This window comes from Trachurus japonicus, chromosome 1, assembly GCF_045865225.1.
Source record: "Trachurus japonicus isolate A0001 chromosome 1, Traja_1.0".
NCBI classification, from domain to species: domain Eukaryota; kingdom Metazoa; phylum Chordata; class Actinopteri; order Carangiformes; family Carangidae; genus Trachurus; species Trachurus japonicus.
This window is the reverse complement of record NC_140907.1, coordinates 12022135-12038997: the sequence shown is the minus strand read 5'-3', so window position 1 is coordinate 12038997 and position 16863 is coordinate 12022135. Positions and strand designations below refer to the sequence as shown.

Genomic DNA, 16863 nt, shown 5'->3' with positions numbered 1-16863 from the left:
ATTTTTCACAATGTGATAGCACGTAGCAGGTCATGGGACCCGTATGCATGATGAGTTAAAGATTTGATTGGTTCAAATTTGAGGCAGCTGTTGCGTGATTGGTGCACTGTTCCGTCAGTCTCCCATACTGGCCCCTGATTGGTTGTTCATCCGTTTCCGCTTCGCTAGCTTTTAGGCTTTTCTTTTTTTTTTTAAAGTCTTCCTTCTTCCCGTTGAGCTAATCGGTTTCGGTCAACCGTTACACCTGCCCCCCGTTTCTGACATTTATCCTCCTACAACTACCCACGATATGGATGATTTTGACATGCTGAACGCGCCCGCCGCCGGTAACGGTGTCGGCTCGGAGGAAGACCCTGCAGCCGCTTTCTTGGCCCAGCAGGAGAGCGAAATCGCGGGGATTGAAAACGACGAAGGGTTCAGCATCCTGGACAGCGGAGACGTCCCCTCGTCGCTGGGAGAGTCCAACGGTGGGTCACCGCAGCTGTGGTCAGGTACCGGACCTTAACGGTTCCGTTAAACGGAGCCCTAATTTACCCCTAACGTTAACCCTCGGTTCTGAGGGACAGCGCAGTGGACAGGCTGCTGGCTAACGTTACCGTTAGCTGTGCTAGCAGATGAGCTAAGCGTTGACGTTACCCTGTGTCTAACGTTACCGTTAGATGGAAATTACACAGAAACATATAAGCACGATTATATGAAAGTCAAACTAAAAGGAGTATGTTGATGTTTGCTATGAGGCGATGAAAGCTTTCGACCGTATTTCTAAAATGAATGAAGCTGTCAGATAACATCTGCTCTCGGTCATGTCATTCATTGCTGCCCATTTAGCTCTGAACACTAACTTAACCTGCTGACAGCGCTGTGTTTAGCTCCAGCTGTGTTTGCTAGCTAACCTTACACTCCCCAGAGGAAACTGATGGGGCTCAATGACCTTTGGCCATGACTGCTTCATTTCCTTGAAGCTGCTGCTAAGTTGTGGTGTGGCAATTGTAATCCATACGAAATGCTGACACATCATATTACGAAATGTGTGTATGACAGTATTGAGGATTCAGCAAGAGTAAGAGATTCCTAGTTACAGCTAAAGGCTCTTTGTGATTATAAAGTTGTTGTCTGTATCTCTGCGGTTTTATTTGATTTTTAACCAGTGCTTTCCCTGTTTCTTTTTAGATGGTGCTGTCAACGGAGACCTTCATGGGGTAAAGCTTCATTTATGTGCTTTTTGATCACAGTATTTTGTCAGCCCCGTTGTTTGTAGATGTGGAGTCCCTTAATATTCATATTCATAATTGCCCAATTGGGCCTCCGTGTGCACACGGTTTCGATCACTTGACTACTCAAAAATAGAGGTCTAACTTGCAGCCTCCCAACTGCAAGAGCTTACAATTTTGCACAACTGTCCACTAGGAGTCAATAGCTGGCTGATTTGGGGGGGTCAAAGGTCACAGTGACATCAAGACATCCCACAGCAATTTTATCACATTTATGGAGGTGTAACGATACACAAAAATGACGGTTCGATACGTACGCCGCTCGCTCATCGCCAGCGTACATTGAAAATGAATGGCAGCTGGTCGCCGCGGTTGCTCAAGTCGCTTTTGGTGTGATCGCACAGTAACAGTTCAAGCCAGTGACGGACTAACTATTGGGCAATGTGGGCAAATGCCACAACGGCCGCCTGATGATGCGCCTGCTCGGCCACAAATAAATTAAGAAAGCGGATCATCACGTCCCGATGGCACAGTGCGTAGTGTCAACACAGCAGCAACATGAAGTCATGGGCCCTCACAGTCCTGCTCTTGGTACATCCATGGGCCGTGGCCAACCCACTGGTGCTGAAGCCCGTGCACAACACAGCCCGACAGAGAGAGAGGAACAACCCCACCCCCATAGACACACACACATACAAGCAGGAGATTTTAACGTCTCCAAGCTCTGTTTTCTCGCTAGCCATAGCATTAGCGGTAACCATGACGTAACGGGCTGCACGTGTAGCTGCAGGCGGACAATAAACACCCGCAACTTCTGTTTCGGCAACTCATCTGTACACAGCCCTGTACAGAAACGGTGCAATACAAATACATGTATTGTTACACCCCTAGACATTTATATGAAGGTCTTTGTGAAACTTGCGTCTGATTCAAGTGTGCAGATACTCTTCTTTTTTGATCACATTTATACAGGAATGGATAATATAAAATGTACAATGTACAAAACAGCATGTTGCAGGAAACTAGTCTGAGAGGTGGGGGCATACAAGACAGTCATTTTAGTTTCTTCATTTTATAATGAAGATACAATCATTATATATTTAAATATATTTCTTATTAATCCTGCACTTTTCGAGTATTTGCATGGGAAATTCTGTGACTTGTAGTGTGATTTTTAGAGCTAACCTCTGCTGTTTGAATATCTGGCTTCTAGACTTGCCCAAACTTCCTTTTCCTATGCTGTGATTGCAACATTGCTGCTTTCTGCACTGTCAGGATTTCTTTCTAGCTGTGAGAGAAAATAAGCTGATGAAACCCTGTGAGCCTGATTTCGCTCCAAGAAGGCCTTTCTAACACCATATTGTAAAGCTTTACACACATACATACTGCATGCATGCCGAAATCAGGACAAGAGACTGAATACTGTAGCTGATCCAAATGTACTTGCAAAGTTCAGATGATAATTGGAAAAATATATTGTTAAATTATTCAAGATTATGGACTGTGTTTGTCACCATATCTCTGTAAATGTCATTGAGAACGTGCTTCTCTATCATCTTATTTATCATCATTCCCTTTGTGTCTCAGGAAAGCAACGGTCCATCAGATGCTTATGCAGCAATTTCCAATGCAGACCGGCTGCAGGCTGAACCTGAGAGCCTACGCAAATGGAGGGAGGAGCAAAGAGACAGGCTGGAGTTACTCGGTAAGCACAGACCAAAGGAACTGGAAAGAACCTCTGAGGTGTGAAGAAGTAAAGGTTGTTATTGCTCCAGCCAACTGCTGGAGTTTCCAGTGAAGCAGGTCTTTTTCGTGTTATGTCCTTAAAACACCAGTAAAAGAACATCCATGATAACGTTGACAGCCAAACCAAGCTTAATAACTCCTGCTTTGGCGTTTTTAGCACTGTCTCCTGCTGTTATCTATACCCTTGTATCTGCCTTCTCATGTATGTATCGTTCCTCTCCCTGTTCACCCCCCTCAGACGCCAACTCCCGCCAGCAGGAGTCAGAGTGGAAAGACAAGGCCAAGGTTGAGCTGGAGGAGTGGCACGCCAGGCAGAATGAGCAGCTGGAGAAAACCAAAACTAATAACAGGTATTGGCATCGTAGGGCTCAATAATGCTCCTTTTATGTACACTTTCCCCACTTTTTCCTATGAAAGTGTTGCTGCCTGTAACCATTCACAAAACATGCAAAAGTACGGACAAAATCAATGGACGAAAGTGTATAGACAGAGGTAACATTAGGTAATGTTACTGTTAAAAAAACAAAAAGTCAAGGTGATGACATGGAGGATTACGAACAAAAGAATCATAGAGATTAAAAGGACTTCATTTTGTTTATATTATTATCCCAGAACCCATCCACCTCTGTGTTCCAGATCAGTCTTAAGTTGTCAGATCTCGTGACAATGGCCTGGCTTGTTTCTTTAGCAACAGGTATTCAGTGCCATTGTGATAACTGCAGCATGCGGTGTAGACATGTTTTCTTTTTTTCATTAGGTCCATCTTATTTAACAGGCTCTTAGGTTGATCTGGTTGTCAGATGATAGTTACTGGCCAAGGCCTCACCTGATGCTGATGATTACCATTACTCTAATGAACTGACTTTAAAAACTGTCCTGCAGCACATGTTTTTTATGCCTCCATGTTGGCAATAACCAGAGCACGGGGCGTATTGTTTACGGGTTTTACCGTCCATCCCATCCTTACAAACAGTATATCTCAATAATCCCTAAAACGAACTTCTACAGATTTTGGCACAAATACCTACTTCGACTCAAGGATTGGACTTGGTGTATTGTGCCTTGAATGAAATTAATGGCAGCAATATTAACTACGACTCTACCTATGAGAACCAATGATTCGGTATCAAGTCAAGACTTGCTTTTTTTTTTGGTACCAATGTGTATGAACACAAACCGTACAGGCTGAAAAATTAAACAATGTATCATTTTCACATCTGGTGCGCACACTTGGTCCGCACTTGTATGTGTGAAAACACCCTAAAAGTTAGTTGTAATTAGTAGTTTTCTTGTTTAACTACTCAATAAAAAAAATTATTTTTTGAAATTATTAACATGTCAATGTAGTGTTTGGTCTCAATAAACCAATATACCCAGTAAAATGAGAACAATAGTTCTTTTGTTTAATTACTCAATGAACCAATATACCCAGTAAAATGAGAACAATGGTTCTTTTATTTAAAGCAGAAGTAAGCGGAATGTTTGTGTTAATATAAGTCTTAAATAGTTATATCTTCCGACGGCAATCACTTATATAGAGTGTTTCAAAGCCAGAAGCCAGAATCTGAAAAAGTTGGATTAAGTTTTTCAAATACGTCAGAATCCCTAGCGACCAATCCCGTTGATTTTTTTTGCATCTCATTTGTTGTTCACTGTGATGGTGACACTTCACATCTACTTATACAGTTCGATGTTCAACAACAGCATCAGTGGGTGACGTGGCTGAGAGGCGTTAATGCCACCTTGAATGCAGGAGACCAGGGTTCGAATATCAATATGAGCCTCATGTTTTGACATCGCCCCTCTGCCGTTACTGAGCAACCCGGTGGCTGTGGACGGGCGCAAGTCATGCTGCATTTGCATACTCATGAATATTCATAGAACCTGGATTTTTCAATGAGGGAGAAATAGTAGATGTGTTTCAGCCTCTTTGAGACTTATTTTAAACAACTTTTTTGTGAGAAAGCAATTTTAATCAAAAAATAGTAGTAGCTGAGCATTTTTACAAATTGTAAAATGCCTCTTTAGGGGGACTTTAACTACTCACTACTAACCAATATACCTAGTAAAAGTTTTAGCGATAAAGCTAATTTGTATAGAATTAAAATCAGGGTAAATCAAGTCATCTACATGAAAAAAGATTTAAAAAAAAAAAAACATGCTGCACCTTGGATTGATGCAGGGGAAATTCTTCACTGTGGCTATTTATATTGTCCGGGACAGGGCTCCACCAATGCAGGTTAAGCTTCCTGTTATTTTCGTGTGGCACAGCAGCTAAGAGACATTTCTAAGAAAGCGTCATACCAAAGAAAAAAAATTCAAATGTAGTTTTTTTTTTTTTTTTACTAATCTAGAATTTATTTAATATAAAATACACATTTTAGTAGTGTCCTCTTAACATAGAAGTTAAAATATAGTCTTGTATACTAGTTTTAATCTAATCTAGTTGAACACAACAGCACCCCATAACAATAATGTGCTGTTTTCTCCTATGGTTTGTTAAATATACTAAAACTGGATGGCTGGTACATCTGTGGCATGCGCCCAGGTACCTCATCATTCTAACAAGTTGACTTAACACTTAGTCTCAGTTTCTCGTGTGCTGTAATGAAGCCCTGCTGTCCTATTAATAATGAACTACAAGCAGTCCTGTCTGCTCTCATCTTGCAGCCATGTGTTTCTGCTTTATGGAAAACTGTCTCTACTTTTATAAATCCTATGACATGGATGGTTTTCATCTTGTTGAAACGTATAACTTGCATGTCTTATAGAAATGGGAAGTATGGTTCAAAATATGCAAAGAACTGGGGCTGCAATTAACAGTTTTTTTTTGTTTGTTTGTTTTTTTTAACCACATCTGACCTGATTACTTAATCATTTAGTTTATACAGTTTATAAAATGTATTTTCTTTTCAAATCGGTGAAATTGAATGTTTCAGGCCTCCCATGTTATCATTACTTAAAGAGACCCCGTGGAGTTTGCTTTCAAATGTGGATGAATCTACTTTACCCACACTAGTTAATGGGTCCATTTTCAATAAATCGTTTTGTCTATATAGTTATTTTGATATTATTATTTAGTGGTCAACTCGCCCAGCATTTCCGAGTTTCGGTTTCCCGGATGCGGCCCGGAAGGTCATGGGAATAACGCCGCCGAATCACCGTTTATATTCGTAACTACAACGGTATCTGATCGTCTTCGAACCTTCGACTTTCATTCTTGATTAATGAAAACATTCTTGGCAAATGTTTTCCTTTCGTCCGTCTTGCACCGGTCCAAGAATTTCACCGTGCATGCACGTGGAGGCTCATGGGAAATGTAGTGTGAAAACACTTTGCTTTCCAAAACTCCTTGTTGTCCCTTTAAGCTCCAAAGATCTGTGTAGTCAGGATTCAACTTATTAAAATCTCAAGGTGGAAAATTAGAATTTTATTCTGACTTGCTTAGTTTGCCTTAAATGTGAAGAGCTAACAGTGTCATGGAGATCACCAGTGCTGTGTAATTCAAGATTTCAGGGGGTGGACAGGATCAGCTGAGAGCATCCCTCAACCTTTGGTCACCCCCAACACTTCTGTTGTGCTCTTCCTGTTCCAGCCTTTGATTATATGCCTGAGCGTATTATTGTGTGGTAACCTGTACTGCTTGTTTTTCTATCCTATTCTCCCTTTTACTGCTGTCTCTCTTCTCTCCTGCCTTCTTGCTGCTCTGTCGTTTGGGCGGATGTTTGTCCAGGGTGCTGGATGAAGACTTCTACAAGCAGCCCTTCTCTGAGCTCATTGGTTATGTGTATGTTGCTCCAACTAACATCCTCCTCTTTATTTTTTGTTTTCTCCATCATCATCATTCCCCAGCATCTAACCATTGTCATCATATTCATTTCATAAGTTAGGGCATTAGTTACCAACTCCCCTCTGTTACCATGCTATAGTTTCATCTTTAGTCTATTTACCTATGTGGATTTATAATTGTTTGTTCTCATCTAACAACTAATTGCTGCTGCTTCTTCTTTTTTTTTATTAGTTCTTAATACAAAGTGCAGTCATTTTCACTCCATATGTCTGCATGCCAGTTGTGAGTGGTTACCTGTCAGGATATCTGACCAGAGAGAATGACTGCATGCCACTACACACTAACTTCCACATCTCTTCAGTCATATCCACTGAAATCAAGTTAATTCTGACATCACTGTGCCTATGTTGATTTTTTATCCATTATTCACATGCACATAATTTCCTTCTAACTCATCAGCAAAATATTCAGCAAAAAACATGTCATAAGTTTCCAACAATTATCACTGGCTTACATTAATTGTATGAAATCTCTCAAAGTGTTTTGTTTCTTCTTAATGACTTTTTAATATTTGTGAGTTTCACTAAATTAATCCACAAAGTAATAGTAGAGTAGGATGCCTATAGATTTTATTTGAAGCAATTGTGTGTTTATAAGTGGACGTGGTGTTTGCGTCAGTATCACCTAAGGTTTGTCAAGCTTCCTAAATACTCTCCCCAACTCCCCACATTCCCAGCCACAGCTATTCACAGACATGCAAAGACGGGGGCTATGTGCAGAATAGGATATTGGCAAACCAAACATTAAATTTCTTAGTTCTAAATCTGAATACAGTAACCCTTATTAAGGTGTAACTCCTAATAAAAGTGCATTAAAGTAACTTATTTAACACTATTAAGTGTTATTTTTACCACCTTCTCTTAGCTTTTTCAAAAAATATTTTATGTATTTTACTTGTCATGTAGTTGGCTTCATTTGTCGACAGAATTCAGAACCTGAACCTACTGTTTGAGGATATTTTCTTACATTATAGACTGCTGAGGGATCATGGATCATGGTTCTAGGGCATTCCTCGTCTCCTCAGAGAAACAGTTTTCTAGCTGTGTCCACACAGTATTGTTTTTTTGTTGTTGTTTTTTTCATTTTAAAGGTCATTCCCAGGTAACACTTTACAGTCTTAAGTTTCGTTGCTGCACCCACTGCCCCTACTGTGTCTCTTCTTTCAGTCTTATTGTTAACATTAAATGCACAGCAAGGTTTTATTGCTGGCCCCACTAGTCATGTCATGAATACACAACTGCTTCAAACTGAATTGTGTTCATGCTTTATGAGAATGTTAGCTGCTCTGTAGCTACTGCTGTCATACAAGATGACATGCCGATTCGCCTTAAGCTAGCTGTACAATAGCCTGAGCTGTGCAGCCTTTGGTTTTGCTATCAAATGACCTCTCCTCCTCTCCATTAGCCTGCAACACCATTATTTATGATGAATAGTATGGCATCTCTGCTGATTGAATATTTGTATTTGGCTTCTCCTTCCTGGAGTAGTTTGATGAGCTGCTCTTCTGTCTGGAAATTAGCACTCCAGTTATGCTTTTGTCTGGGAAATAGGTATTCTGTTGTGGTCATACAGTCATCTGTGCACACCTCATGCAGGGTATTTTGAATTCACATTTTGGATTTTCCAACTTCTGTTGAACAAATTGCAATTCAGTCTCAGCACTATAGATGTTGAGTGCTCCTGCAGGTCTGACGGGTACCACTGGTTCTCATTCACAAATGCACACAAAGCGTGTGAATACCACTTCCCACTCAAAAGGTGAACAGACACACCTACACAATCTCTAAACACTGCCAGGAAACTGGAGCCAAACATAATTTTTAAAAAATAGTGAAATGAATAGAGTTATAAGTGATTTTATAAAGAAAGAAAATCCTCTTTGCCCAGTCTTGGATTAGGAGTTTTATAAATGATACCTCAGACTGTAATGTCCCTTTGTGTTTGGCATGACAGTTCACAGCATATAGACACCAAACCAAACGCTGCACACTGTTCTTTCTGTAGAACACAATAACGAAAGAAAATTAACTTTTAAAAAAATGTCGCTTTTGCATGCTTGCTTCCAACATCTGCATTTAGCTCATTTTTGTTGTCTTTCATTTCGTACCCTCCCCTCTCTCTCTCTCTCTTTTAAATTCTGACTTGTGAAACTGTTTCTCCCTGTTTTCTTTTCCTATGCACCTTAAAGCACACACATTAACCATCCTTGCTACCGCCTAGACCAGTTAAGTAAAAATATAAAACCCCAGAACCTCCAAATACTCTCTATTTTTGACAGACCATAGATACAGTTGTTTGTGTGTCTGAGTGTGTGTGTATGTATATGTGTGTGTGAGTGTGTGGGTGTGTTAGATAAGTATGCCTCTTACAGCTACCCATTTTACCAGACCAACAGTTAGATCCACTGCCTAGATAGAGGTTTGGTATAATGTCCCTCCTGTGATGTTGTGGTCCTCCTAGTCCCTTGTGTATTTGTAGTTGGTTGTGACAGTGAATGTTCATTGGCTTCTCATCCCCCATTTTGCTTTGTGTACCGTGTTGTAGTGAGTAGCCAAGTTTGTGCTTGCAGGTGGGGTGGGGACTAGAAAAAAAGCCTTGTAAATAGAAAAAAAATATACGGCAGTGGAATTATTTAATTGTTTTGTGGGTTGGATGTGACAAGGGATTACGTTTGTTTAGCTTGCATCTCAAAATGTTTTGTACTAGTGGCACTGATCCATTCCTAGTTGTTTTTTTTAAGTTTTGTCTTTTTTTTTTTCACTTTTGTGTTTTTAATTTCCAGTATGTGGTAAGTTCTGTAGTAAATGTCTTCTTTTTTTTTTTTCGTTTGGTTTAATCGATGGTTTGAAAAACACTTGAACCTTGACCGAGAGCACATTAATTGATATGTTTCCACAATTATGACACATGTAATCAAAGTGTAAACACATTTTTTGCCACATTTCCAAATAGCCTGCTTTTCAGCCGCAGCAAAGTGCATGGCTAAGGCCCAGTAGTGCTTTCAGTTCTTTTGGTCTTGGTTAAAAGAAAAAAGAAATTGAATACCAGAACTTGTCAGTATTGTTCCTTTTTTAATCAAGTACAAGTATACAGATGAGCTTCTCATCCCTATACTTGGGTCTTGTTCAGGAAAGAGAACATTGTAAATATGCAAATAAGGGGAAAGTGTCACGTCAAACTCCCCTCTCTCTCTCAGTTCTCTACAGAACTGTCTTTTTAACCAACCAAAAATGCTTATCAGACCTCTTTTTGTTTTATTATTTATCGGCTTCAGTTTGTTTTCTCCTTGGATTTCTCATCAGTGTTTTTAACAGTGGGGCCTAAAAATCTCCAGCCACTTTCCCAAGTGGTGTCAAGACTTTTGGATTCCACTGTATGTACCAACCTTTAGTGTTGTAGAGAGTTGAACATACAAGTGACTGTACTGTCATGTGTACGCACAGTTGGGGGCATGTCACAGGTAATGGTACTGTTGCAGCGTGGATCTCTTTGTGAGCGTAAAGACAGGTGGATGTTTGTTTTGTGTGAAGATTGAACTGCCCTGAGGCGACCTCTGCAGAACCAACAAGACGCAGAACAATATTAAACACAGACTTATCTGTCTGGATTTATATTGTGGAGATTTACAAGCAATACACTAGCGCAGTATTTTTAAAATCGTGATGATTTCTCTGGCGGATCAATTGTGCCAGATTGAGCACCATTATAGTCAGGACGCCGCTGCCATGTTTTCGATGAGAACTTGTATTGTGTTTGTTGAGAGTCAGCAGAGGATTTTCTCAGGGCTGTACGTTTATCTGATGTTTATCTTACCTCTCCCTCCACTGACTGCTCTCTGGTCCATGTCCTCTTCTCTCTCCTCTTCCCCGGCGCATGCAGGGCGGCTGAGGAGGCCATGATTTCAGATCTGGACGAGAACAACCCCGGCACCGAGTGGGAGCGGGTGGCTCGGCTCTGCGACTTCAACCCCAAGTCCAGCAAGCAGGCCAAAGACGTGTCCCGTATGCGCTCCGTCCTCATCTCCCTGAAGCAGTCCCCACTCGTCCGCTAGGCAGCACAGGACGAGAGTTATTCCATATCATCCTCTATCACCTCACACCAACCAACCAACCAACCCAACTCAACTCCCAACATCCCATTTGTATTGTAAAGACAAGGGGGCGTATGCCTCTTCTGTCCATATCCGTTTGCCATACAAAGCCCTGTGTTCTCTCCCCCATTGGAAGGATCTAGCCAGTGATCCCATTCCCATCTATTTCCTCCGGGCAGGGCTGTAGAAGCACCAGCTCACCATTTTCTGCCCCACGAAAGGTTCCTACCTGTGTGTACCACTTCCGCAGACCGGTGAAGACCTTTTTAGTTCCTCTTTCTTGTGGTTGAACGAGATCATGGCCAGTTAGATCTTCACCCTGTCTCACGGGTCTGTGGTTACACTTTTGTAATTGTGGCGAGTTGGGACACTAAAAGGGAAGGGTTGATGTTTGTTTGGGCCGACAGCTACACTACAACCTGCCGCTCTGGCCCCCAAACAATATCATTCCCATCATGTTGTACTCTAACTCTTTACCTGTCAATCTTATGAATCTTTCATTAAACCTCAAGGGTTGATAGATGTAAAATGGATTTATTCACTTTTTGCCCTCCAACATATCACCTCATATTTCCCATCCTGACAAAAAGAAGTATCACCCGAGTTTTCTTTGTTTTGTTTTTTTTGTTTTTTTTAAGGACCAAACTCTTAAGACGACTCCAAATTCAGTGTGCGTCCTGAACTGTGTGTAGAGCCTGGCTGTGGCATGTTGTGTTAAATTTTCCAATCTATGCATTTCCTTTTGAAAAGCCTCTCTCCCCCTCCAGTCAGGAAGTGAACAAAGTCCAGTCATTACAATAAATGTGTCCAGTTTGTATGTGCGTTTAAACCTCAGCAGTGTGTGCGTATGTACTCTTGTGTACCTTTGTACATATACAGAAGGCAATATATATACAGTATATAAAACATTTATGTCACCAAATTTAGACAGTTGTGGTTTTAAAGAAAAGTAGATATCAGCCAGCTGTTGCTTGACCATGTGTGTTCATTGTCCATTTGATTTCAATATCAGTAAAAGGTAATGGAAAGTCAGCGTCCTGTCATTCTTCTACCTGATATTCTTTATATTCTGTGGTTGAGGAGTGTCGGCTCTGTGTTCACCTCAAGTTCACCTCACCACAGCTTCTGGAAAGACAAGTTCAACAATAATCTATCTTTAAATCTTTAAAATGATGTTTATTCCACGGTAGCCTGACTAATCACACAGTCCGATCAAGAGTAACGTGTCTAGCTCATAGAGATAAAGAAACGTGAAATATTTACTTTGCCGTGTCAGGCTACCCATCGCTCTGACCCATGCCAATCATAAGACTCGGACTAATCACACAGTCCGATCAAGAGTCATATGTTTCTAGCTCATAGAGGTAAAGAACTGTGAAATATTTACTTTAGCATTTTGTTTCGTTTTGTTGTGCATCAGTGTGTAACAAGGTTTAGCAATAATGAAGTAACAAAACAAGAGACTGCGACCTACATTACATATTACACATTACATTTAAATGAAATGCTTAAGTGTCCATTCTGATAGAGCATCACTCCAAACGCGCACACATTGGCCTCTAGTAGCTATTTGTTAATCGCGGTGTTTTATTCTGAAAAGGGTTTGAACATTGACCGGATTCTCTCGTGTTTATTTGTTTGACTTCCTGCCCGGCTTGACGCGATCGCTCGCGGCTCGGGCACAAAATAGACCAGACGCTTAAACGATCCCTGCAGGGCGCGAGCCGGCCGCGGAGGTGCACGCTGTGGTGCGTCTGATGTGACCAACACAGCTGCGGTTCTCGGCACTTCGCGGTTATTCGCGGCGCTTCCTCGTCCGTGTGTACCCGACGTGAGCGCTGGTATTTAAAAATCAAATGGCAGAGGGAGAATAGCGCCGTTTGGTAGCTTGGGCAGCTTGGGTGCTTCAGGTGGAGCGGTCCAACAGTTTGATCAGACCAAGGTGGCTCCTAGATTTCCTGTTTTTCAAGGGGGGCGGGGGCTCGTGTTTATGTTCTCTTAATTTCAAATTGAGAGTTGTAGTGCCTATTAGCTAGGGGAGACTGGGGACAGTTGCAACAAGGGACGGTTGCAACAAGCCTTATTTCTCCAATCAGAAACATGCTAGTGATGACACTCACACTGCACATTCACAGTTAGACCCTCTACCCACCAATAATAGAAAAGACATATTCAGCATCTGCTCCTGCTTGTACTGAGACAAAGTTGTTTTAAGGGTATGAAAGTAGCTTTTTTCATGAGCTGTATTTTTGTCATACTGTCCTGACCTTTTGTATGAATTAATCCAAACATACCTGGTTTGAATCACTGTTTTGTTGACTATCAAATGACATGGTCAGCATGCGTCAGTGTCATTGTGTCTAGCTAGTACATGATGTTTTGTCAAGGCTGACAGGGTGGGGACGGTTGCAACAACTGCCATTTGAATATGGAAGCACTATGCAAATGTATAAAATGAAACATTTTTAGCTTAAAATATACACAATATATCTATTTTTTTTCCTCATGATGAACAGAACAGCCAATTATATTAAACCATGAGAGACTAAGATTTCAAAATAATTCGCCAGATAACTTCCTATAATGAAATATGCAATTTGTAGTTGTATCTTATTCTATGGGACAGACGTAGCCACATATATTTTCCTTTGAAAATTAGAGGAAAAGTACATTTATTTGATGTCATACAGTGAATAAATCATCCAAAAGTAGAGTACATGTTTATAAGTTTCTTGTATTGCAAATAGTTCCATTCTTCTTGTTTCACACTGAGCTATTGAGTTTCATTACCACTGTTAACCTCTGCACATTGACTCAAGGCCTATGTTCTACGCAAAACAAAACTGTTCTCTGATAAATATTACTAAATAATACTATAGTATTATTGTAAGACAATGCATATTTTAGGAATACTATGCTTATTGAGACAAAAATCAAAAGTTAATTAGTAAAATTTAATGTATGTTTAATATGTTGTAACCGTCCCTGATCCGTGTTGCAACCGTCCCCACGTTTGGGGTCAGTTGCAACGTCTGGATTCTTCCATTCAAATGAATATTGTGATTGATGTGTCATATGTAACCATCTTTAAATGGTATGACTAATTAGCTGACAAATGTATGTTTAATCTATAAAAGTTTGGTGAGCCTAGTCCAAATAGTCTCCGAGTAACTGAGAAAAATGTAAAAAGTGTTGCAACTGTCCCCAGTCTCCCCTACATAAGGTTTTGTTGCACTGTAGCTGTTTCAAAAAAATATTTAGAAGGAATGGTGCATATTTTTCAGAAAATTGAATGTCTCCTTGCTCATGCCCTTTAGTCAATGGTTTGGCTCCTAATCAATACTGTAAATAAATCCAATATTCATTCATTCATTCATTCATTCATTCATTCATTCAATTTCTAGTTTACTTTTGAGTATTATAATTGTCACCCACTCACCTTTTTTGGTATGGCTGTAGTAGCTAGCCTATCCGTAGTCTCAGTATTTGGTCTCAAATTTATATTTGAATGATTCAAATATAAATTTGAATACATGTAAAGCAGTTGGATATGGAATTTTCTTCTCACTTTGTGTAGCTACACACAGGTGCTTCACTGTAGCTGTGTGTAAACACGAAGTTGTTGTTGTTGACCTAACTGATGATATTCCTCTCATGCCATCTTTTACTGTGTGTAGACTGTGGACAGTTGCAACACGTAACATTTTTCTCAGTCACTCAGACATTTGGACTGACTAGGCTCACCAAACTTTGATTGATTAAACATACATGTGTCTGCTAATTAGCCATGCCACTTAAAGATGGTTACATATGACAATCACAATATTCATTTGAATGGAAGAATTCAGAACTCTGCTCTGCTGTAAGCCGAGGAGAAAACTTTCCTTGTATCCTACAACCTTTATCCAATGAGGAGAGAGAACGGCATAAAGGGGCGGTCCTCTCTGTGTGTGCAGCCACGGGATGGGCGTGCATGTGGTGACGTAGGGACGAGGGCGGGGACTGCTAACTCCATCGGCTGACAAGAAGTTAGCCAAAACGACCGGATCGCTTACTTCTGCTTTAACTTTTCTCCAATTTTCATAGGAAAATTCCTATAATTTTGTTTATCTTTAGCATTAGTCATTCATGGTTTAATATAATTGGCTGTTTTGTTCATCATGAGGAGTAAAAGAGAAATTGTTCAATTTTATACATTTTCATATGTGCTTCCATATTCAAATGGCTTGTTGCAACCGTCCCCACCCTATCAGCCATGACAAAACATTATGTACTAGCTACGTAGACACAATGACGCTGCCACATGATAACCATGTCATTGATAGTCAACAAAACTTGATTCAAACTACCGTAGGTAGGGATTAATTCATACACAGTATGACAAAAATACAGCTTATGAAAAAAGCTACTTTCATACCTCTAAAACAACTTTGTGTCAGTACATGCAGGAGCAGATGCTGAATATGTCTTCTCTATTCTTGGTGGGCAGAGGGTCTAACTGTGCATGTGCTGTGTGAGTGTCATCACTCTAGCATGTTTCTGATTGGAAAAATAAGACAATGTTGCAACCATCCCCAGTCTCTATACAGCAGGGGTTCCCAACCACCAGGCCGGGGATCATTTGGTACCAGGCCACAGAGAGAGAATGAACAAATGTATAATTGTTTGTTTTGTCTAATTTACACTTCCGGTCGTTTATTTAGGAAATTTTGCCACTTTCTGTGCCTTTTCCCAGCACTGCACAATTGACAAGCAGGTCAACAAGCGTGAAGACTAAAACACACAACAGAAGACCCGACAACTGCCAACTTGAAGAAAGCTGCATTTAAAAGAAAAAAAAAGTGTCCTATAATTGTCAGTTCATTGCAACAGGTGACATCACACATGCTCCCACTGCACGTAGGTAAGGTTTAATAAATGTGGGGACTGGCCAGCTACTGTGTAGGTGCAGACTAAGGAGGGAGTAACAGCCAATACTTTATAATACAGCCCGTTACCCTCTAGTTACTGGGTAACTAGACAAGTACAGTGTAGGTGCATGACAACTACTGTGTAGGTGCAGACTAAGGAGGGAGTAACAGCCATTACTTTATAATACAGCCCGTTACCCTCTAGTTACTGTCACCATCACTTCGTTTCCTGCGGGTTTTATTAAAGCAGTCAAAAATGTAAGACACAATAGGTTAGTTGAAACATGAGACTAAACTTTACTACTACTTTACTGCCACGGGGCTAATGCTTGACTCCCTCACATTCTTCAACAGGACACAACAGCTCAAATACAATTCAGAACAACTTATATAAAGAAAAAAGTTTCACACCACTCAGGATTAACTTGTTTAAAGGGATAGTTCACCCAAAATTGAAATTTCACTCATGTTGACTAAGGGCTGGGAGAAGTTTTAGAGTTATCCGTGGCTTCTCTGAATTACAGGGGGTCTTGACGTAGCAGTGCATGTCCATATAACGGTTGCAAATGGATACCAACTGTCTTCGTAACAAAAAGACACACCAAAAAACATCCAAATACCTCCATGCTGCTCGTATGTAATGTCCGTCTTGTATTGAAGCCCCGAAATGCAAAATTGTCCCGAAAAAAAATTAAACAAGTCTATATTTCAAGCTTGTTTTGTAGCGGAAGCTTCTCGAAGCTCCTCTTCCCGGTTCGTCAAATTTGGACTCAGAGAAGCCACGGATAACTCTGAAACTTCTCCCAGCCCTTAGTCGACATGAGGGTGAGTAGATAATGAGTGAAATTTCAATTTTGGGTGAACTATCCCTTTAAAGTGGTAAAATGTGTAAGTGTTCAATCTAGTGTTAGTTCTGATGAGGTAATTGTGTGCAGCTTGGCAGTCTCCAGTGTAGAGACACAGGTTCAGCTTTATCTCATCAGTCAGTGAGACAATGGTGTTCTGTTTTATTTGTTAATCAGTAAGGCACAATATCAACTCAGTTAGTAAAGGCAA

At 40.6% G+C, this 16863-nt stretch overlaps 1 protein-coding gene across 6 annotated transcripts; it reads left to right on the top strand.

The window, feature by feature from the left end:
- Positions 1 to 200: 200 nt before the first annotated feature.
- On the top strand, positions 201 to 11927 carry clta (clathrin, light chain A). 6 transcript variants are annotated; one of them, XM_085773151.1, is made up of 7 exons: positions 201 to 467; positions 1171 to 1199; positions 2799 to 2916; positions 3196 to 3307; positions 6691 to 6744; positions 8996 to 9031; positions 10687 to 11927. In XM_085773151.1, exons 1-7 carry the CDS (start codon positions 290 to 292, stop codon positions 10856 to 10858), a joined length of 699 nt encoding a protein of 232 aa, XP_085629277.1. In that variant the 5' UTR covers positions 201 to 289; the 3' UTR covers positions 10859 to 11927. The 6 variants fall into 6 exon arrangements, with proteins under 6 accessions (XP_085629277.1, XP_085629270.1, XP_085629286.1 ...); XM_085773144.1 differs by having other exon boundaries at positions 201 to 491; XM_085773160.1 differs by lacking the exon at positions 8996 to 9031.
- The last annotated feature ends 4936 nt before the right edge of the window (positions 11928 to 16863 follow it).